Genomic DNA, 22,861 nt, shown 5'->3' with positions numbered 1-22,861 from the left:
CAAAATCTATTGTTTGTCACATACTATGTTGGGTGTGAAGGAAGCCAAGAGTCATTTTATGACCTGGGGTGGGGGTGGGGGTGTGCAGGTGCTCTATCACTTGATTAGAGAAATGGAAATGTAAGTCAATCAAAAACAAAGTGATAATATAATGCAGGAACATTAATGTGTCTGAAGTGTTCTTTTAGTAAAGGTGAAGGAGCAAATAACTAGACCTTGGGATTGTCAGAGACATGTTCATAAAAGGGGAGGAAATATAAATACCCCCCTCACACACACACACACACACACACACACACACACAGATCAGAAGGGAGGGAGAGAAGGTAAGAGATGGAGGAGAAGCAGAGGAAAGAAAGAAGGAAGAATTGCCTCTACACAGAATGCAAAACCAAAGTGGTCAGGGCCCTTCAGAAAGCAGCATGTCGGTGATAAAGAGACTGATGTTGTTAAAATGACTACATTTTACTTTTAAATATTCCAGTACAGATAGTGTGTGTGTTAGTAGAATGCCCTTTCAGGATGGTCACCTAGCATTTAATTACATTAGGCAAGATTATAGAGGTAGCCACTACAAGCACCACAGTTATCTAGTTTTGGTCAAAATTTGATGCTTTGTTAATCAGCTCAATGAATGTTCAAAATAGGGTTTCATTGCAAAAATTGATGGATTTTTCTTTTCTCTCTATGATAAAGTCAGTGTTCAAGACATGGATTAAGAGTTAGAGTAAAATGATGAAGTGAGTGAACGCACCCATTTATCCTCTACCCACCCCCAGCAACTAACTCACTGAAAAAGAAATAAAAACAGCACAGATAGAGATACTAGAACTCTGGATGGTAGATGAGGTCTTGGGAGGTTTGGATGAGTTCAGAAACAAAGGGAGAAGGTGCAGGGATGGCATAGAAGCCAGGAGAATGTACCCACAATCATTGCAGCCATTTGGAGATTGGGTTGGGCAACATCCTAAAGAGAAAACACAGAAAGGGTGCTAATCTGAGGAAGCTGTAGCCAGATTTTTTTTAAGGTAAGGCAGATTGGCTGTGAGAATGTCTGCCTTTCACAATTGAGAGGAGGCGGCAAGAGAATGTTTTAAATCTTGCTGAGGCCAAGATGGCCACGGAGACTGGGAGAGACTACAAAGGCAGGCCAGATAGTGACACAAAGAAAATCTGCCTCCCTGCCCACAGTGAAACAAGGGATAGCCTGTGCAAGGCTGCCCCCACGAGAATTACATCGAGAATTACATAAGAGAGCTTCCACCTTCAACCCAGGAGAGTAGAACCCTCTCATTCCGTAATCAATTCTGCAACTGGCTAAATCACCCCTTCCACATGTGCACATTGAATTCCAGAAATCAAGCACGCAGAACTGAAGCAGCACTGGAAAACACCTTAGGTAAAGAGTGAATTCTAGTGATCTTCAGGAGGAGATAGCAAACTCTGAGTTGCTGGACTAAATCTAAGTCTAAGCAACCCTGTGGGGGCAGAGTGGAGTTGCTCCATGTGGTTCCCAGAGCTGGGAAGTTTTGCAGACTGTCTGGTGAACTCCTGGCCTATGGAGCAGCTTGTGGGTCACGGCCCTGACCTTTTGCTTGGAAGCTGAATATTTGGCCACTGCTCCACCAAATTTCCTAATCAGAAAAATTTCTCACAAAAAACACAATACAAAATTTAAAACAAAGTATTTAATATCATGATTTACATTTCACAAAATATTATAAGACTCATAAACACAAAAGAGTAGGGAAACAGACCAAAAGCAAAATATGGGTAGGGGATAATTTACCCTATAGATGTCAGATCAATATTAAAAAATATATACATTTCAGACTATGGTCCTAAATCCAAAAAAGAGCCCTGGTAGCATTTGGCTGAAAATTGCAAGGTTAGCCATTCAAAATCACCAGCCAGCTCCACTTCCATAAACTCCATGTCAGTAGGAAAAAAATGATGCTAATTTGATCTCCTTTTTGATCCAGTTTAAATTTGTTCTAGTTTTTCTGCATTCTTTTGATTGGGGGTTTTATCTGTTTTACTTTGTTATTGTTGTTAGTTTAAAAAATAGTTTTCTGTCTATGAAATTCAGGATAGGTAAATCTATAGAGAGTAACTGAATTAATGTTTCATTGGTGGTATGAAAGGAAATGTTGGTAGAAAATGGGAGTTAATATGAATGATTACAGGAATGAAGAAAATATTCTAAAACTGATTGTGGTGATGATTGTACAACTGTTTTTGATGTGATAGAGCTATTGAATTGTATGATATGTGAATTATTTTGAATAAAACTGTCAAATATGTTTAAAGAAAGCAAAAGTACACAGAATACAAAATAGAAGAGATCAGGAAACAAATGGATGGATACTATAAGAGACTCAACAAGGAAACTGAAAACATAAAGAATAAAGCAACAATGAATTAGACAATAAATCGAAAGAAATATTCAACAACAGAGTCAAACAGTTGGTAGATTAAATGAACTAGATGATAAAATAGCTGAGCTTTTCAAGTCTCAAGAGATATAGGAGATGAAGAAAATCAAATGTAAAATGAGGTAATGCAGAATTCAGTGAAGAAATCTAACATTGGAATTATTGTAATCTCAGAGCATTATGACAAGAAGAAGATGCAGAAACAATTTTCCAAGACATAATCCAGGATAATTTCCAGGATCTGATTAGAGAACCAAGCCTGAAAAATACAAGAAGCTATATGTATTCTAAATAGAAAGGACCCAAAAAGAGCAACTTCATACCATATCCTATTAAAATTCTTGAAAGTCAAACACAAGGCAATTGTTCTGAAAGTAGCAAGAGAAAGTGTCTGTAATAAGAATCAGTGTGTATTTCTCCCCCAAATTTCAGAGGCCAGAAGACAATAGAATGACATATATGAAATACTAAACAAAAAACATTTGTCAACCAAGAGTTCTTTATCCAGCTAACATGCCATTCAAAAATGAGGGGGAAATCAAAGCTTTTCCAAACAGAAGCACCAGGAATTTGCTACTACCAGACCAGCTCTGCAATATTACTCAAGAGAGCACCCAAATGGGAAGGCAAGCATAGGAAATATATATTCGTGATGTTTACACATGCGGAAAAAGAAACAAAACAAAAGAGACAGAGAGAGTTTTATATATATATAGATATAGCTCCAAAAATCACAACACAGTCAATAATAATGATCAAGTAAATGATATTAGGGAAATCTACCAAATATATGGAGAAGTTATATCTCTTTAAATTCTAAGAGAAGAAAATACCTAAGAATACATCTAATCAGGGATGTGAAGGACTTACACAATGAAAATTATAAAACGCTGCTGAAAGAAGTTTAAGACTTAAAGAAATGGAAAAATAGTCCAAGTTCTTGAATTAGAAGATATCAATAACTCACTGCCATTGAGTCAACAGTGATGCATAGCGACTGTATAGGACAGGGTAGAACTGCCCTTGTGAGTTTCCAAAACTATCATTGTTTATATGAGTAGAAAGCCCAGTCTATCTCTTTAAGATGTTAATACTACCCCAAAAATCTATACCTACTCCTGAGTTACTACGTTGTTATCTAACATCTCATATTTATGACAACAATAAAGAAATCTGTTATCTATTAACAGATTTAACTATTTTGCACATTAAATTATAGCATTACTGTAGCTATTGACATGAAATGTTGGTAGTAAGGAGACTTGGAGGAACTGTAAGGTGTGCCAAACTGATCACTAGGTCACTGGTTCAAACCCATGAGCCACTCTGCCGGAGGCAGATGAGGCTGTTTGCTCCCATAAAGATGTACAATCTCAAACACCCTAGAGAGCAGTTCTCTTCTGTCCTACAGGTCATGATTAAGTGGAAATGACTCGAAAGAAGTGGGTCTCAGTAAGTGGCTCTGGCAGTAATGAATGTTAAAATATGAGATGAGAGAAATGCAGGCTCTGGTGGTTAGGATTATGTGTCACCCTAACTGGGCCATAATTCTCATGGTTTGGCAGTTACATGATGATAATTTAACAGTTCTGTAGTACTGTAATTTGGAAGCTATGCAATGATCCTCCAATTAAAAAAATTAATTTGATGTGGTCAGCCTTCATTTATATAAAGCTCCAATAACCTCAGAATAACCTAGTCTTTATAACCTAATCATGTTCATAAGTGAGGAGTACAGTTTCAATTTAATAGGAATCAAAATTCCAAGAGCTATCTTAACAGAAACAGAAAAAAAATCTTAAATTTTATACAAAATGGCCAGAGAGTACGCATAGCTAAAATAATATTAAAAGAGAATAACCAAGTCGGAAGATTCACACTTTCTGATTTTAAAAACATATACACAGCTACAGGTATAATAAAAAAAAGTTTAAACACTAAACTTTGAAGAAAGGCTCAACTTTCAACAATGAGTTATCTAATATAATAACAGAAGCATAAACAACAAAATACAAAATAAATAAATGGGACTTCATAAAAATGGAAAAACTTAGCTAACCAATGGGTTCAAGCAAGAAAGTGAAAAGACAAGCTACTAACTGGGACAATATCTTAACAAAATACATGTCTGACAATAATATAGGTATTATAAATACAAATCTAATACAAGTATTATAAATATAATGTTTTATAATTAAAAGCATAATATATTATATTGAATACATATAATATATTTTAAAATACTATGACATATGTAGTATCTAATATACATACATGTTTATATATACATATATATACATATTGACAACTTAACAAAAAGGACAAGAACCCAATCATAAGAGCAAAGGACTTGAATAATGTCATCAATGCCATTAAATTATACATGTAGAAATGATTGAATTGGTGTGTGTTTGGATCTGTATATCTTAAACAACAAGAAAATTTGGTGGGGGGGAACAAACTCAGAACTGTATGGCTACACTGGAGAATTCTACTAAACCAGCGGTTCTCAACCTGTGGGTCACAACCCCTTTGGGGGGTCGAACGACCCTTTCACGGGGGTTGCCCAATTCATAACACTAGAAAAATTAGTTATGAAGTAAAATTAAAAATAATTTTATGGTTGGAGGGTCACCACAACATGAGGAACTGTATTAGAGGGTTGTGGCATTAGGAAGGTTGAGAACCACTGCACTAAAGTCAGAGAAAAGTTGCCACCAATCGCCCATCTCTTCAAAAACAAAGAAGTGGTAGGAGCACTACCAAATTCTTTTTATGAAGCCTAGATAATGTGATACCTAAACCAGACTAAATCATAAAAAAAAAGAAAACTTGTGACCATAGACACAAAAAAAATCAACAACACCATAGACAACAGATTTCTGCAACATATTAAAAAAAATGACCCACTACGATCAAATGGGATTCACACCAGGATTACAAATGGCTCAATATTAGAAAATTAATCTATGTAATCTGCCACATACATAAACCAAAGGAAAAGAATCACATGATCATATCAATTGATGTAAAAGGCATTTAATAAAATTAAACAGTATTTACATAAATTAAATTGCTCAGCACAATAGAAATACCAGAGAAATTTCTAAATATAATTAAGATCACATGTGCAACATTAAACTCAATGTTTAATGTCAACATTAAACTCAATGAAGAAAGGCTGAGAGCCTTCCGCTGAGAATAGGATCAAGATAAGGATGCCCATTATCACCACTCTTATTCAACATTGTACTGGAAGTCCTACCCAGAGCAAGAAGGCAAGAAAGAGAAATAAAAGCTATCCAAAGCCGACATGATGAAGCAAAAAATTCTGTTTGTATCTGGCATGATCTTATACGTAGAAGAACCTGAAGATCCCACAAGTAAACCGTTGGAATTAACAGAGATTTAACAACATTGCAACATACAAGGTGAACACATAAAAATCAGTAGAGTTCTTTTACACTGACCTACAAACTGCAAAAAAAGCACAACAAGTTATCCAATAGGGATCTAATATATAAAATCTATAGAAAATAGAAAATCCAACAACAAAAAGACAAATAATTCAATCACAAATGGGCAAAGGGCATGAACAGAACTTTCACCAAAGAGAACATCCAAGAAGCCAACAAACTTATAGAAAGATGTTCACAACCAACCAACCAACCAACCAACTAACCAATCAGCCAACTGCCACTGAGTTGATTCTAATTCATAGCCAACCTATACAGGGCTTCTAAGGCTATACATCTTTACAGGAGCATATAGCTTCAATTTTCTCCCCAGCAAAGGCTGGTGGGTTTGACCCACCCGTCTTCCATTGAACACTCTATCATTTATCAGACAGTGGCCCCCAATGCTTCTTAGAGAGATGCAAATCAAAACTTCCATGTAATATTATCTCAACCTGGTCAAATGACACTTATTAAGAAATGACCCCCCAGACCAGCAACAATAACAGAAACCAGGTAGCGGTAAATATTGGTGAGGATCTGGGAAGATTGGACTCCTTATCCATTTCTGGTGGACTGTAAAATGATACCTAGGATGCTTTCTCAAAACTAGAAATATTAAAATAGCAAATATATGGTAATCTGAAGTTGTAATTTATGTGGCACCTTCAAAATAAGAGATTTGAAATAAAGTCCAACAAATTCCAAATCAATAACCTTGAAATAGTAGGCATCTGCTTCTTGTCACACTAGAGCTTTTCCGCTTTAAATCCAAGGGAGTAGATCTGGTTCTTTAATCCACTGCAGATGTATTTAAGGTAACATCCAAATCCAGTTCACTTAGTGGGATTTCCAAATCAGATCATTCATATGTGGCCTATAAAAGATGTTGTGTACTTCAAAAGGACAGAGTCTAAAGTCTCAGTTGTCTATAAGCACATTGCCTGGATCACCAAGTGATGAATAGAAACTAGGTCAAAAGTGTCCAATTGAGAACACAATACTGGGTGTATTCTCCCCTTGGGGGGTTCTATAGAAGTAATGTTAATTTTTTCTTCCAATGGTAGGTTGCCCCACTTGGTTTACTATTCACAAAATGAAATCTTCTCTGAGACAGACATGCCCCCCCTCTGGACTTGAATTTCGATTAAGATTCACAAAGCATCCTTGTTGGTGTTGATTTGAAATGACTATAGAACAATGTTACGACATGGCAGAAACTGATTGATCTTCTACTTCTCCCTAAATGGGGAACTGATCCCATCTGATGTGAGGCTTCTCCTATCTAGGTAGTTTTTAAAATTTACAAATAAGATGTCCAAATAATATGGTTCATGAGCATTAGGCCGGCACACTTCTCTCAGCATAATAGTTTCCAGGTGCTTCCATTTCATGCATTAAATGTTTTCACCACTGCTTTTTAGGGATTCATAGGATTCCATTGTGTGTGTGTGCCAGAGTTACTTTATCCATTCTCCTATTGATGGACATCTGGGCTCTGTTTGCTTTTTAAAGACATGTCTTGGTGTATCATACACAATTCTGCCTTTGTGTATCAGTGTTCTTGAAAGTTTTTCCATACCTCCAGGCCTGAGTGTTTGCATAAATAGTGTGCAGTCACTTAAGTTTCTAATCTGTACAAGTCAACAAACTATGCATTTTGGTCCAAAAAATCTGTCTTATACATGTATACTTTTCTTTTCTTCACAATGCTTATAATTTTATACCATTGGCAAAATTGGCGTAGTGGTTATGCACTGGGCTGCGATTTGCAAAGTCAGCAGTCAGTAATCACGAGCCACTCCTTGGGAAAAAGATGGGATTTTCTACTCACATAAACAGATGCAGTCTCAGAAAAACATAGGGACAGTTCTACTCTGTCCTATAGGGTTACCCTGAGTCGGCATTGACTCAATGGCAGTGCGATCATTATAATTACCATACCCCCTGTAGAGATGATTTATAATGTTTCCCAATAAAATGACAGTGATATCTCTAAGGTGAACCAGGGAAATATATAAACCATGGATACATGAATGTATTTTGAGCTTGCACTTAATCATGACCCTAAGCTAAGAACAATCAGTGGCCCTACTTGATACTTGTCTTCATGAAGCAATCACTGAAAATATGGGTGCTATGTCAAAATGTGGTGAAGAAAGTAGATGGTGCCTGACTAAGAAACAAAAGTATTTGGTATCTTAAAGGCTTATCTCCAAACAAGCAGCTATCATCTAAGTGAGGTATCAGCTAAATCCACCTGGAAGAAGCATACCAGCTTCTGTGTTCCAAGGATTGAAAATAATGAAATCTAAGACCAGAGAAGGAAATGGTATTAGAGCTTAATTCTGAGCACCCCGTTTGCAGAAAGCTGTGGTTGGCAGTGAAAGCCACAAATACATTTGCAGGGTCTCATGTGGATTAAGTCTCTGGTGACTCCTCTCTAAGCATTGACTAGGGATGTGAATAGCCTTGCTTTCAGAGTACACTGGAAGTGGACTAATGTAGATGTAATTAGGTTAAAATTTAACACCTTAGCATTTCTTCTCCCTAAGTTTGTTCCAAGTTTTTTAAATATTTTCTGCTTTCTTTTTGATTGAGGTTTTTCTCCATTTTATTTTGTTATATTGTTTTATATTTTGGGGGGGGGCAGTTTTTTAAAATTTGAAATGCAGGATAGGAAAGTCTATAGGGACTATAACTGGATTAACAGTTTCTTAGGGGTAAGGCAGGAAAGTTTGGGGGGAAATGGGGAGCCAATAGTAATGAGTACAGGAAAGAAGAAAACGTTCTAAAGTTAATTGTGCATAAGATTGCTGTTGGTTGAAACTGACTTGATGGCACCTAAGAACAATGATGACACAACTCTTATATAGCTTATCTAGATCTTCAAACTCACTGCCATCAGGTCAGTTCTGACCCATATCAACTCTATAGGACAGGGTAGAACTCTCCCTGTGGGTTTCTGAGGCTGTTAACTGTTTACGAGAGTAGAAAGACTCATCTGTTTTCCTGAGGAGCAACTGATCCTGCAGTTAGCAGTGCAATGAGTGTATATATATATAATATATATATACACTATATATATATTATATATACACATATATATAATATATATATTATATATATGTGTGTGTGTGTGTATATATAATATATATATATATTATATCGCATTTTATGTAATTAGTGTGTATATATGAGAGACCTAAAATAACTATAGGAAGAGGCATATGCATATTTATGTTCATTGTTGTTTTATTTACAATAGTAAATAAATGGAGACACCTGAAGTGCCCATTAAGGAATGAATGAGTAAGCAAATTGTGAGAAATATGTACAATGGAATACTATTATGCAACTACAGAGAACAATGATAAGTCTGAGAAACACACCATGGATGAACTCGGAGGGCATACGACTAAGTGAAATAAATCCAGCATGTATAAGAGCATACATGATCTGACTTGTACAAGAAGGCAATAGACAAATACAGAAAGACCAATGTTCATTGGTGGTTACCAAGGAAATGATCAGGATGGGGAAAATAAGCATAAATCCATAAAAAAACATGTTATTGTTGATGATGGGAAGAGTGGCACCAAATGTAGATGCTCATCTATAAATGAGTGTTTGAACATATATGCATTCATAGAAATGTGTATGGGAAGGTACATATCTGAGATATTGGGAGGTAAAATTGACCAGCCTTGATGACTAATTTGCAATAACAACTGAAGAAAAGGTGAAGCTAGTGGGATAGAAGATAACGTAAGGAACTGAGTTTTCAAATGGAGAATGTCAAGGAGTGAATGAGTGATGGGATGATGTAAACACTGGGTTGAGGGATCTATGTCCATGAAAATAACCATGAGATTGCCAGAAACAATTACACTACAATAAGAGGCTGAGAGCATGGAGGGTCCCGTATAGGAGTCATTGGGATGTACGTGCATGTGAAGACAGGATAGTAAATGTATCCCTAAGGAGGAAGTGTTTCAACCTTAGAAGAGAGGCACGAAGCTCGCACAGCCTTGGGACCCCTCTGCAGCCTAGTTCTACTCTGGCACACGGGATCGCCATGTGCAGAAATTATCATGGCAGCTGGTTTGCTCACTTCCATGTTTTTCTGTATATCTTCATATGATAATTCAGCTTGTGTTCTTTCTTTTTCACGCATTTGTTAGCTTTTATTATGAATTGTTTGAAAGTTTACAGAGCTTGGTTTTGCTTTCACCAATTCGGACACATTTTGCTTTGTGGCATTGCTTGCAGTCCCCAAATGAAGCAGCGTTCTTCTCACGTTCTTTGTTTACTGTTTCCATTTGTCCTTCTTTCCTTTCCCTCTATGCCAATGGTTCTCAACCTTCCTAATGCCGTGACTCATGTTGTGTTGACCCCCAACCATAAAATTATTTTCGTTGCTACTTCATAATTGTAATTCTGCTACTGTTATGAATCATAATGTAAATATCTGATATGCAGGATGTATTTCATTGTTGCAGATTAAACATAATTAAACATAATTAAAGCATAGTGCTTAATCACAAAACAATATGTATTACATATTGTGAAATATTTATGTTTTCTGATGGTCTTAGGTGACCCCTGTGACAGGATTGTTCGACCCCCAAAGGGGTTGCGACCCATGGGTTGAGAACCACTGCTCTATGCCTTCTGAGCTTTGATTCCTGGGCAAATGTTCTTTGGATCTGAAGGGTTGATTGTTCTAAAGAGTGCATACCTCTCCAGTGGTATAGGTCTGTCTAACATTTGTGTAAACAATGATGTGTTTGTGTGTGGGGTGTAAATGCAGTTCCAGGCTTAAGGAGTGTCTCGTATTCTCAGATGTTTCATAAGTTTCTATCAGACCCTGAACATTGATGTAAATGCAAAATTTTTAATGATTTTTATTTTTATGAATTTTCTCCTACTCTATCCAAGACCTCCTATTGTGATCCCTTTCAGAGAAGGCTGCAGTGGTAGGTGGGTACCATCTAGTTCTGGTTTGAGAATCATGGATTTGGGGGCTTTCTTTAGGACCTAATGTATTCATAGTGAAATTTCAATGAAAGCCTTAACAGTTTGATGCCTGATTGTTTTCAAGATGTCCCTAGAATCATGGTTCTAATAATACCAACAGCACTTATTAAGTCAATTGATTTTGTGAGACAATTTTTTCAACTGCCAGACAACTAACTACCTTTTAGTTTTTGTTTTATTTTCTTAAAACAATTTTGATAAACAAAACCCAGCAGCTTCAGAATAGAAATGAAATTCAGTATGGCTGAAATGTTTACAATTAAAAGAATCCCCCAATTAACTTCATATAACTGATCATTCAACTGCATATGATTTATACATTTTTATTATATCCCAATATTTCTTACCATTCTGCACATGACAGATAAACACTACCCTTGAAACTGATGGGGTTTTGAAAATCACTCATATTAGGCATAATACAAAATAAACATATTCAAAATGGGATTAATTAGGCAAATCATAAGCTGGTTTAGGTAATCTTCTGGTTTTACAAAAATCCTTTCCTAATTGTGCAAATGACAGCAGATTTTTAGATTACACTGACCATTCTACAACATAATAGGGACTGTCAGTGTTTGATAAAATCAATGACTATGAAAATAGACCTACATGCAAATCTCATTTGACTACTTACAACACTACTTGTGTTATCATCTTGAGTGAATGATTTAATCTCCCAGAGTCTACATTGGTTTATCAGTTAAATGGAGATGAAAATATTGACCTCAGAATTTCTGTGAGGCTTAGCAAGAACGATTTTAGAACACCTAACACTCTACTTGGTCCTCATCCAGCAGTAGCTTTGACATTGACAGTTTTCTCATATCTCTTTGGCACAGGAGCAAAAATGAATCATTTGTAGAATTAGGCAGGACAGATGGAAATGAAGAACAAAGTGGCGAATCAGCACTTAGAAATTAAAAACCAAAGCCACGTCGGTGCAGTTGCCATGTGCCTCTAATGGGAAGGAGAGGAGGATCAACAGAGAGCAGTGTTGGTGAAGCTTCTCCTCACGATTCTGCCAACTTGACATTTTTGCCTATAAAGGTACTGCAGAGTCTTGGAAATGTGGCAACATGGGGAAGCGCTTCCTTTTCCACTTGGTGCAAAACTGACAGTGAGGGAAATAACTGAGAACAGTGTACCCTGTGAACTATTCCATGTCACTTTGCATATTCTTCCTATATTTCAAACTTAGATACGAATCACTTTCAAAGGAGTAAAAAAGGAACACAACAGCAAACCCACCACAATCAACCATGTAAGGCCCAGAATTCCTCTTAGATGCTACACATATTCATGACTGACTAGAGGCAAATAGTAATTAGAATTGCCATGAAAGCAATAGTTATTTACCCCCAATGAGTAAAAATGTTAGATTTCTTATTATGGAAACAAAGTGCTTGTGCATTCTCCTGCCTGTTAGTGTCTACTTGGAATAGAAATGAACCTATCTAAAAGTAGCTAAATAAACCGGACAGCTAGGTGAATGCTAAAATATTAGCTAGAGTTGACTAAAACTGAATAGGCTAAATGAGAAACAAATTGAGATTCACTTCAAACTACTGGGCTAGGGAACACAAATGCGACAGTCCTTAACGACAGATAAGTAAAGTGGGCCTTTCAGTACTGATGACAAGGTGAAAGAAGAAGAGCACCTGATGGCATTGCAATCAGTGTTTGTAATTCACAAGTACTGTTTGGAATACAGTTTTCAAAGGGGCAGGTGTTGCTTTACTGTGTTTTAGAGGAAAGCATCTATTGGCTCCAAAGCATCACACGGAGTTGTCTAGGTCAGCATAAGAGATGAACGTTTTAAAGGGAAGGCTGAAGGACTATCGTAGCTGCCAATGAAGATACAGGCTCACTCTACGTTCCCCTCAATAAAAGAAAAACAGAGATCGATGAACTCCTGCAGACAAGACATAAATAAAGTGAGGGACCCATCTTACCTCCATCCAGCTCCTCGGCTCCAAAATGATTCCTGTAGAAGAGCATGATTTCTATCTTGTAACACTTGTAGATGGTCACCAAACAAACGAGCAACAGGAGGATAGCACCCAGCCCTCCAGCAAGTTCAACTGTGTACATTAGTTCTGGTGGGGGGAGAGGGAAGAGAAGGGGCGATGGAGAGAACAAATCACAAGAGACTTATATTCATCATGAAAAGCATCATACATTCGACTTAATTTCACCAGTTGTGGATGAGACTAGATGTGGGGAAAGTGATAACACAACCCATTCTCCTTCTAATGAGAAGGTGACCTTTGGGGAACTTTCTAGGTCTGTTCCCTTGGTAGCCAGGTGAGGTACTTTATGATAAAACACTGCTAAGTAACATTGCTTATTGTAAAAATGATCTTTCATAGGTAGTTTACATTCAACCTGGAGAATTATAAATAGCTAATTGGAAAGCTCAATCGTGGGCTTCCTTCCTGAGATGTGGAACTCTCGTATGGAGCAGCAACAACAAAATCAAACTCACTGCCATGGAGACCGTTCTGACTGATGGCAATAAAGGGCAGGGTAGAACTGCGCCTGTGGGCTTTGGAGACTGTAACTCTATGGTAGTCGAAAGCTTCCTCTTTCTCTGAGCGGTTGGTGGTTTTGAGCTGTTGACCGCTCTACTGGCAGTCCACCACTTAACCACTATGTCACCAGGGGTTAATAAAAGAAAGAATGGTTCCTGTGGCTCTAAGGCTTTTAAGCCAAGATGATGGCTTTTACATTCACCCAAAGTGAATTCTGGTCACTCCCACCAGAGTTGACATCTTGGGGTTAAGGCCAAGGGGAGGCAATCAGGAGAGTTCCTACAAGACGGGATAGCCTATTGCACAGGATGTTGTGAGGATTGCTGGCTGTTAAAAAGCCATCGTTCCTTTTGAAAATGCTGATGCCCAGGTGGCCAACCATAGTCTGAGCAGCTAAATGCTTACTTGAGAAGACCTCTTCATGGGTTTTGTAACAGACTATGTTGCTATCATTTTCCTGTCCGTGTGCTACTTTTTCAAAATGTCCTTTGTTTCCTCCAGTCCTAGATAGGCTACTACATTTGATATTAAAAAGGAATTTGCTTTCCACCGTATACAATTTCCTTTTTCCTATTGAATGTCTGGTTTATATCAAAACATTATTGGGCAACTTTGGGGATAAAATACACATGTCTCTCTTCTCAGAGTGTATGGACCTCATAACAATATCAAGGCTACTGGAATTTAGACGTGAAGTAGATGATATGAAAAAGTCACTAAAATGAAATGCCTGTGTATGTAGCTTGTGCTTGATCATCACAGTCCAAAGGTCGTTACTGATGCCTAGCCGTTCTTCCTGCAGTTGACACATATCTGGAAAGGTCCTAGTTTCCTTAATTAACACAAAATAGAGACATTTCGAAAAATTCAGCTCTAGCATAATGATACATTTGAATCTGTAATTTCGACACTACCACTGTCTTATCCAATTGCCAGCACAATCAATGCAGGCTTACACTAAGAATTTTAAAATAATGTCTAGTTTTTCCGTAATGACTCTCAAGCAACAAGACCACCTTTGATATCTTTCAAATGGGGTTATCATTTTCATATTAAAATTTTCTCCGGATGTGTTATTATATGATGTCACTTTTTCTGTGAATATTACAGGAAAAAACCCTCTGCTATATTTCTCATTATCCAGTCCTTCATCCCGAATTCAATAATTTAATTAAAAAACATATAACTACTCTTTAATCAAATTTGTTTTCTGTACTTATTAGAATTAAATGGGGAATGGAAGAAAATCTTATTAAAAGTGATTATACATTATGAATTTAAGAAAGGAAAATAAAGTGGGATATTAAATCTTTAGAGCTAAATAAATTAATATGAATTGTGAAATACTGGAAAACACCTCCAGGAGATTTTTATTATTTTGTACTTTTAAATATCAGACAGCTTTATCAGCTTAACTTTGTAAGGGACCATACAAGATAGTGGTCTAGAAATTAAATATGTTATCTTTCAAAATAAAGCATTACAACTTCTTTATTACAAAATGGGTGACTCTCCTCCCATTGAGTCAGTTGTGACTCAGGGTGACCCTATAGGACAGGTAGAACTACCCCTGTAGGTTTTCAAGGCTATAACTTTTTATAGGAGAAGAATGCCACATTATCTCCTGAGGAGCACCTGGTGGTTTTGAACTGCTGAACTTGTGGTAAGCAGACCAACACTTAACTTCTGTGCCACCAGGGCACCTACAACAAATAGGGTAGTGTAGAGATAACACAGTGGGGTGCCTTGGGTCTTATTCTCTTAGGGTATGAGTTAGACTCCACTCTACACAGAACCCTGTGTTACGTTATAACTTAAAGATAAGCATTTGTTCTAAAGTTTGTTTTAAAATTCAACGAGCATTTTTTACATTCAAGATATTAAGCACTTGGGGATTACCACCCTAATGTGTCTTGTGTAATAAAGCAAACATTTAAGCTATCAAGATGCTTAACTCCCACACCTCAACATTGTTAGTAGGAGTGCACAGTGGTAGCACAATATTCAAGATTTTCTGGTAGTTTCTAATAAAGTTAAACATGAATCTACTCTATACTATAACCAGCCACTCCATCCCTTATATTGACCTCGGAGTAATATAAGCAGATGCCCACAGGAACATTTGTACAAGAATGTTCAGAATAGCCTTACTCATAATAACAACAGAAACCACCTCAACCAACAAGAGGATAGCCGAACAAACCATTCTGATGTCCCTATCATAGAAGCGACTCACTCACATAACATACGTGGATTTCACAAAATTTTGTTCAGTGAAGGAATCACATGCAAATTATTAGCTCCTCTATGGTTCTATTTAAATAAAGTTCAGGAGAAGGCTACTTGGAGAGAGACATTTTTTTTTTTTAAGTAGCTTTGGGGATGAGTGAAGGGAAAGTATATTGGAAAGGGGTAAGGTTTTAAAGGGAAGGAGGGATTTTATGCCATTTTTAAGGTGAAGTTACCCAAGTATACATTTTTGTCAAAGGTCATTGAATTAAAAGCTTAAGATCTATGCACTCTATCTTATGTTAATCTCATTTCAATTAAAGCATCCATTGTAAGTTCTAACTTCAAACCTCTGTGGGGAGAAGACTAAGGAAGACTGGGAGTCAGGACAGCTGCTCTAAGGCATGGCACCATGCCTTGGCATCTTGCTGACTTAAGTGCCTATATCTGGCCCAATAGGTTTAATTTAGGAAAGCTGAAAAATCAAAAACCATGACTGAAGTATAGTTCTATTAATCCAATAGGCAGAATTCTCATTTTCAAAAGGTAGTATTTATAATACTATTTTATATATTATTTTGCTTTATTGAGTATATAGGAGTATAAGAGAAAGACAACTTTTATTGTAGTCAGTGCTTACGATTTTTTAGAGAATTGCTCAAAGGTGAATAATTCCCATTGTTGGACATCATGAGCCATTCAAAAATTGTATTCCTTACCTAGAATGATCTTTTTAGTTCACTAATCCATAGAAGAGTAGTGCCCGAAACCCAATGACACCAGAAACAGAGCACGAGTGCCATAGCTTAGCAAGGACAGAAAGAGTCGTGTGTCATTTTGAATACCTCCTTCCCATACAACTATATTTAAAAAGTTACATACCAGTTATACCTAAAGTGAAAGCAATATATGAGAATAAAGATTCTGAGTCGTATGATCGTTATTTTGTACTACTAGAATATGCATGGTCACCAAGTGGGTTCTACCTTATGTTATTTTGTTGTTGTTGTTGTTGTCAGGTGCCTTTCAGTCAGTTCTGATTCGTAGCAACATTTTCCTTTGGTTCATTCACCTTGAGATATACTGTGTGTGTTTTTCTTTGGCTTTCTAACTCGAGTCTTACACATTTCATTATAATAGTTAACTGAATCTTCTCCTTAATTTTTAATTTAAAATGTTCTCTTCCTTACTTTATGTAATTTCATCTTTTTCTTATTTCTTGTCTCCTTAATGAACTTTTGCTTTCTTCAGATATCATATTCGTGATTTCATCCCACAGCGCCTCAGTTCTTCTGTCACTGTTCATTGCATCAAATCTGTTCTTGAAAGTCAGGTGGCATATACTCAAGGTCATTTTTTGGCTATCATGGACTTGTCTTCATTCTTTTTTCAATTTCAGCCAGAACTTAGGTATGAGCAATTGATGGCCTGTTCCACAGTGAATCCTTGGCCTGGGTTTGGCTGCTGATATTAAGCTTCTCCATTGTCTCTTCCAACAGCTGTAGTTGATGTGATTTCTCTGTAGTCCATCTGGGTAAATCCATATGTACATTTTCCCTTTATGTTGTTGACAGCAGGTACTTGCAATGAAGAAGTCATTGGTCTTATGAAATTCGATCATATGATCTCGGTCTGAATTTCTGTAAGTCATAGTATCCCTCCATAGGGTTTTCAAGACTGGTTATCTTTACAGGAGCAGATAGCCTCGGTTTTTCTCTTGAACTATAGCAGCCTAATATTTACCCCACAGTGCCGTCAGGGCTTTTCTTTACTAATGATATTCAAACTAGACTCTCTGCTACTGAGTCAATTCTGCCACATAGCCACCCTATAAGACAGGATAGAACTACACCCCGTGTGTTTCCAAGACTCTTTACAGGAGTAGAAAGCCTCCTCATTCTCCCTGAGAGCAGCTGGTGGTTTCAAACTGCTGACCTTGATGTTAGCAGCACAACACATAACCATTATACCACCAGGGAGGGCAGTTACTAATAATATGGATACAAAAACTGGTCATAGATGCAGCATTTACACGAGTGAATTTGTCCTGACTTGGCCCTGGCTGTGCAGTGATTAATGGGTTCCTTTGCTAACTTAAAGTTGAGCTGTTCCCACCAACAAGCAGTTGCATGGGCGGAAGTTGTGGCACTCTGGTTCTGTAAAGATTCCTGCCTTGGAAATGCTGTGTGGAAGTTCTAATCCAGTGATTCCCAACCTTCCTAAGGCCGCGTCCCTTTAATACAGCTCCTCATGATGTGGTGACCCCCCAACCATCGAACTATTTTCGTTGTTACTTCATAACTGTCATTTTGCTACTGTTATGAATTGAGTGACCCCTGTGAAAGGGTCATTCAACCTCCAAAGGGATCTTGACCCATAGGTTGAGAACCGCTGTTCTAATCTGTTCAAATCTTTGCTGTCAGTTGGAATACATTCTATGGAAATGGATATTTTAGTTTTTGAATGTATCTTGAAGGAGTCCTAGTGCTCTACAGCTTCCTACCAGCAGATTCTCCTGACAACAAAATTCCCATGGGGCAGTTCTACTTTGTCAGATAGGGCCGCTATACATCCGAATTGACTAGTTGGCACCCAACATAGCACTAATTTATCCTGAAAGTATCTCAGATTTCCCCGGATGTACCCTGGTGGCACAGTGGATTACCAGTTGGGCTGATAACTGCAAGGTCACCAGTTTGAAACCATTGGTTGCTCTGATGGAGAAAGATGAAGCTTTCTACTTCTGTAAAGATTTAGTTTCGGTAACCCACAGGGCCAGTTCTAACCTATCGTATAGGGTCACTAGGAGTCAGAATTGACTTGGTAGCAGTGAGGTTTTGGTTGGTTGGTTGGTTTTTGCCACATGCACGCATGGAGTTCATCATCTTCCTCTCACTGCTATCCAGTAGACTCAAGCTCCCAGCAACCCTATAAGACAGGATAGACGTGCCCCTGTGTATTTCTGAGACTGTAACTCTTTAAAAGAGTAGACAGCTTCATATGCTTTCCACTGAGCTGTTGGTGATTTCCAGCGGCCCCAAATGTAGCCCACTATGTCAGGAGGTCAGAAACCAGGCATGCTTATCTCCACACTACATACTGCTTCTCAGTTACTGCATCGTTTTTATGCAAGATTGTGGCAGGAATGAGCCTTCAAAGGGTTTGTGGGGGAATTCCATTATCTTTTTATTAATTGCATTTTTCAACAAACTTTTTGAAACTTCCTTGTGACAATGTCTAAAGAGTATAAAGAGCTGCAGGTTATTTTTTGTTTCCATTTGCTTGAAGCCATTCACATTCATTTATAAAGCATATGTAAACTTTCCCCCTGAAATGGTGCATTACAGTTAGTCTCTACATTCATTTGCCCCAAGTCAGATTTATTCATTAATACAAATGCTAACAATTATTTCTTCTCCATTGAATCAGTACACAATTGTTATTGGGTGCGGTTGAGCAGATTGTGACTCATTGGGAACCTCTTGCGATAGAGTTGGTGCATGGAGTTTCTCTACATAGTCATCTTAAAAGTCTTTTTCCCCAGAAGTTGCTGAGGGGGTTTGAACTGTCAGCTTTCCACTTAACAGCTGAGCACTTAACTGGGGTTTAAAATCTGTCCTGATCAAAGAAATGATTTAGGCCTACTGGTGTATTTTATCTTTATATTACAATGTGAATGGTGTTGCCCCAGCAAATGTCATTTTCCTTTTGAAATGGGATCTGCTTTTCAGCTCAAGTTCAAGTTGCCTGGAGTGACAGCATTTAAAAAATAAAAGGTTACCATTTCAGCACAATTCGACATCAGAGGACCCAGAGAAAGTGCAGACCTTTGAAAAGCTGCTTAGCCTTTGTGTTATTTTGTTAAAATGATAGACTCTGCCCTCCACCGCCCCCTTTAAGGGACTGACACTGAATATTGTAAATCAAAATCACCAGGGGAAACCTAAGGAATGCTGGCATTTGGTTAAACACAACAAATGAGTAAGTGCCAAAAAGTTACATTTAAAGCATCAGCAGTCATTTAGTTACAGGCGATTAACAATAGTCCTTGGAAAGTCCCAGAATGGGCTGAGGGAAAACACATTGATTATTGCTGCAGTAGTAGGCTGCTTTGGGAATAAATTGCTTCAATTTAAAACTAGATTTGCTACAAGCACTTTGAGCAATGGCTACATTTTTTTCTGATCAAGACAGTTGGACTAAGCAACCCCTTAAAAGAAAAAGCTAATTAAAATAAAGCGCATGCCATCTCTGAGTATATTGGATTACATTGCAAATAATAAATGCATTTGATTTACACTAAACTTGCTGCGATTATCTAGTGTAGTTCAGGAACCTCCCTACTTCCTTTTTATTTTTTATTTTTTAATTAGCCTGTACCTGGTTTTTCTGCATTTAAAACTTTTTTTGGGGGTATATATCTTTAAAGAAGCAAAGATTTTTAACAAAATAAATACAAGTTCCTATGTATTTTCAAATTCTTCACTTGTAGTATTTTTTTGTATATATGTGTGTGGTGTGTGTGTATAAATATACATATACACACACATACATATATTTCATCTTGTCTAAAATGTAACAAGGCTTATGAGGTGGTTTATTCATATGTAGTTGTTATAAATTTAATTATTTTGCCCAAATATGTGTTTATATTCTAACCTCTATGGCTGTGGTTATGCACCCTTTTAGGATAGGTTGTCTCTGTCGTGTTCATGAGGCATTATCAGTGTAGGGGGTGTTTTGAGTCAATCTTTCATGAGATAGAAAAAACAGCAGATTAGGTCAAGCAAGACAGCTGAGGCCACGGCAGAGAAGCGGGATGCCAAGACACATGAAGCTCTCTAGAGAACCAGGAAGCAGACGCTGAGAACAAAGCCTTCCTTCTGGAGCAAACCGAGAGAGAAAAAGCTTCTCCTCAAATAGGGGCTTTGGGTTTGGACTTGTAGCCACCCGAAGTGTGAGAGAATAACTTTCTGTTTGCTAAGACCATCCTCTTGCGACATTTCTGTTATAGCAGCGCTGAATATCGAAGACAATAGTTTATCCTAAAATTGGCTCATTCATTATATAAAGTTCTTTGAAACATTCTGCCCTGATTTACATGCAGTAAAATGCAAGTTTGTGGGGGAAATGCATGATAGACAATATAATGATCCCTGTTTATTCATTAGCTTCACCAAGTACATTTCTTCCTTTCTCATTGTGTTATAAAGAGCGAAACTTTATAAGGATTTATCCATCCACATAAATCCATATGCATACTTATTTCTCTGGAGCAGTATAACTTATTTGTTCCTGGCAGGAGGATAATTATGCACAGTCTACAAAGATATTCAACTCAATTCTACAATACATCAGCACAATTTAGAAACAGTTATAATTTTTTTGGTATCACATTAAGAAGCCGAATTGCTATTCGCATAATAGCAAGAAAATGTTTGCGGAAGGTATAAACTAGTACGTAAGTATGGCAGTTTTTGCTTTTGCAAGTCTGTTTTTGGAACAAAGCAGAGTTTCAAAACAGCAGCAACAAAAATTGAAATTGAAATGGTCCCTGAATGGAGCAGTTTGATCTGTGTGACCAAACGTGTGGGCAAAAGATTAGCTTTGAAGTAATATATTTTGCCATTTTGGGAAAGAGTTTTTGAGCCAAAGTAGCAAATTAACTTTTAGTTACTGCCAATCAAGAATGCAAATATGGTCCTTGGCTAGGACCCATCATTAGGGCCTAGTTAGACTAAGCTCCCAGAGGCCCTTGGAACTTAATTTTTACATGTTAATGAACTATTAAAAATGAAAAGCAAAATGAAAGAGTAGCAGGGAGGAGAGAGGGGCATCATTCTCCACAAAGGTTGCTAGCACCTCCCCTTAGAATCGGGTTTTCCTCCTCCCAACCTGATAAAGGTGCTGTTTTGTTTTTGTTTTCTATGAAGTAGGACTTATAATAGTGTGAGTTAAAAGACAAGTTAAAAGAAATAATAGTTATTGACTAATAAGGATTCATGGGTTCATAGTAATTGCAAGCAAATGAAAAGGGAAAGTCTTCTCTTAGGGCAGAATGCAAAGTGGTCGATGTAACAGAAATGGTAGGGTTTGGAATCATGATTCATCAACCAGCATCATAAGAATTGGTTCCGCCAATAACTAACAACGGATGTTACCATCACTGTTTGGAGAATTGGTGAAGTAGAATATTCACATCTCAGGAAATTCTCCCACTGATTGCTTATTAATGGCTAAAGGGAAAATGGACACTGTTTAATGGAATGAAAGAAGTGAACATACCAGTGGCGGGACAAATTGATATGATATGGTGGAAAAGACTTAATAACTAAATGCCATGCATGATCCTGGATAGAAAATATAGAATGAAGGATATTATTGGGCCAATCTTTGAAATTTATATAGACTATATATTCATAATGATATTCTATCATGTGGAAATGTCCTGAATTTGATAAATATACTTTGTTTATACAAGAAATATCCTAGTTTTTAGGCAATTTACACAAAAATAGTTAGGAGGGATCTCTGTGATTTACTGTCACACACTTTAGCAGTAAACTCTCGTGTGTTCATATAACTAAATCTAACTATTTATCTGCCTCTCAATAGAAGGAGATAAAGCAAATGTGGCAAAATGCTAATAATTGGCTAATCAAGGCCAAGCGGGTATATACAAATTGAAGTCTTGTAATTCTCTGTAATTCCTATTTCCAAATAGAAAGTTAAAAAATAATGACACATTAAGTGGTCACACCCCATTATTGCAATAACTGCAATAGATTGGTTCCCTGGAGATCAAAACATATAGCTATTGTAATACAATCTACCCAACACTTTCCAGTTTACTCTTTTGAAGGTAACTTTTCATCTAGGGATTTTCTCCATTGACTATACAAGAAAGTCCCTGATGGGGGCATTCAAGATCCATCACTCCTTTAATCAAAGCAGCTATCTAACCTCTCCCCATAATCATCTCCTCAGTATGAACTGACTTTGACATTGGCTTTCCGAATTCTGTGTCCAGCTAGCATTCCTCCCTTTCATTCATCACAACCCCACCGATGCTCAAGGAAGCTTTTCCAGCTAAAAGGTCCTTGTCCTCCTTCGAACAGGTATTTCCTATCTGTATTGTGAGAAGGAGAGTGTCTTTGAGACATTCCCC

General features: G+C 37.3%; 1 protein-coding gene across 1 annotated transcript in view; it reads right to left on the bottom strand.

The window, feature by feature from the left end:
• IL1RAPL1 (interleukin 1 receptor accessory protein like 1) overlaps positions 1 to 22,861 on the bottom strand; it is a 143,028-nt gene that overhangs the window by 17,120 nt on the left and 103,047 nt on the right. Inside the window, exon 4 of the mRNA XM_045298668.1 lies at positions 12,886 to 13,029. Coding sequence (XP_045154603.1) covers positions 12,886 to 13,029 — 144 coding nt within the window. The remainder of the gene's footprint in view (positions 1 to 12,885; positions 13,030 to 22,861) is intronic.

This window comes from Echinops telfairi, unplaced genomic scaffold (assembly GCF_000313985.2).
Source record: "Echinops telfairi isolate 266 unplaced genomic scaffold, ASM31398v2 ScPeMD7_7436;HRSCAF=8474, whole genome shotgun sequence".
In the NCBI taxonomy this organism is placed as follows: Eukaryota; Metazoa; Chordata; class Mammalia; order Afrosoricida; family Tenrecidae; genus Echinops; species Echinops telfairi.
Note: the sequence above shows the minus strand (reverse complement) of the source record. Positions and strands in the feature narration are given on the sequence as shown.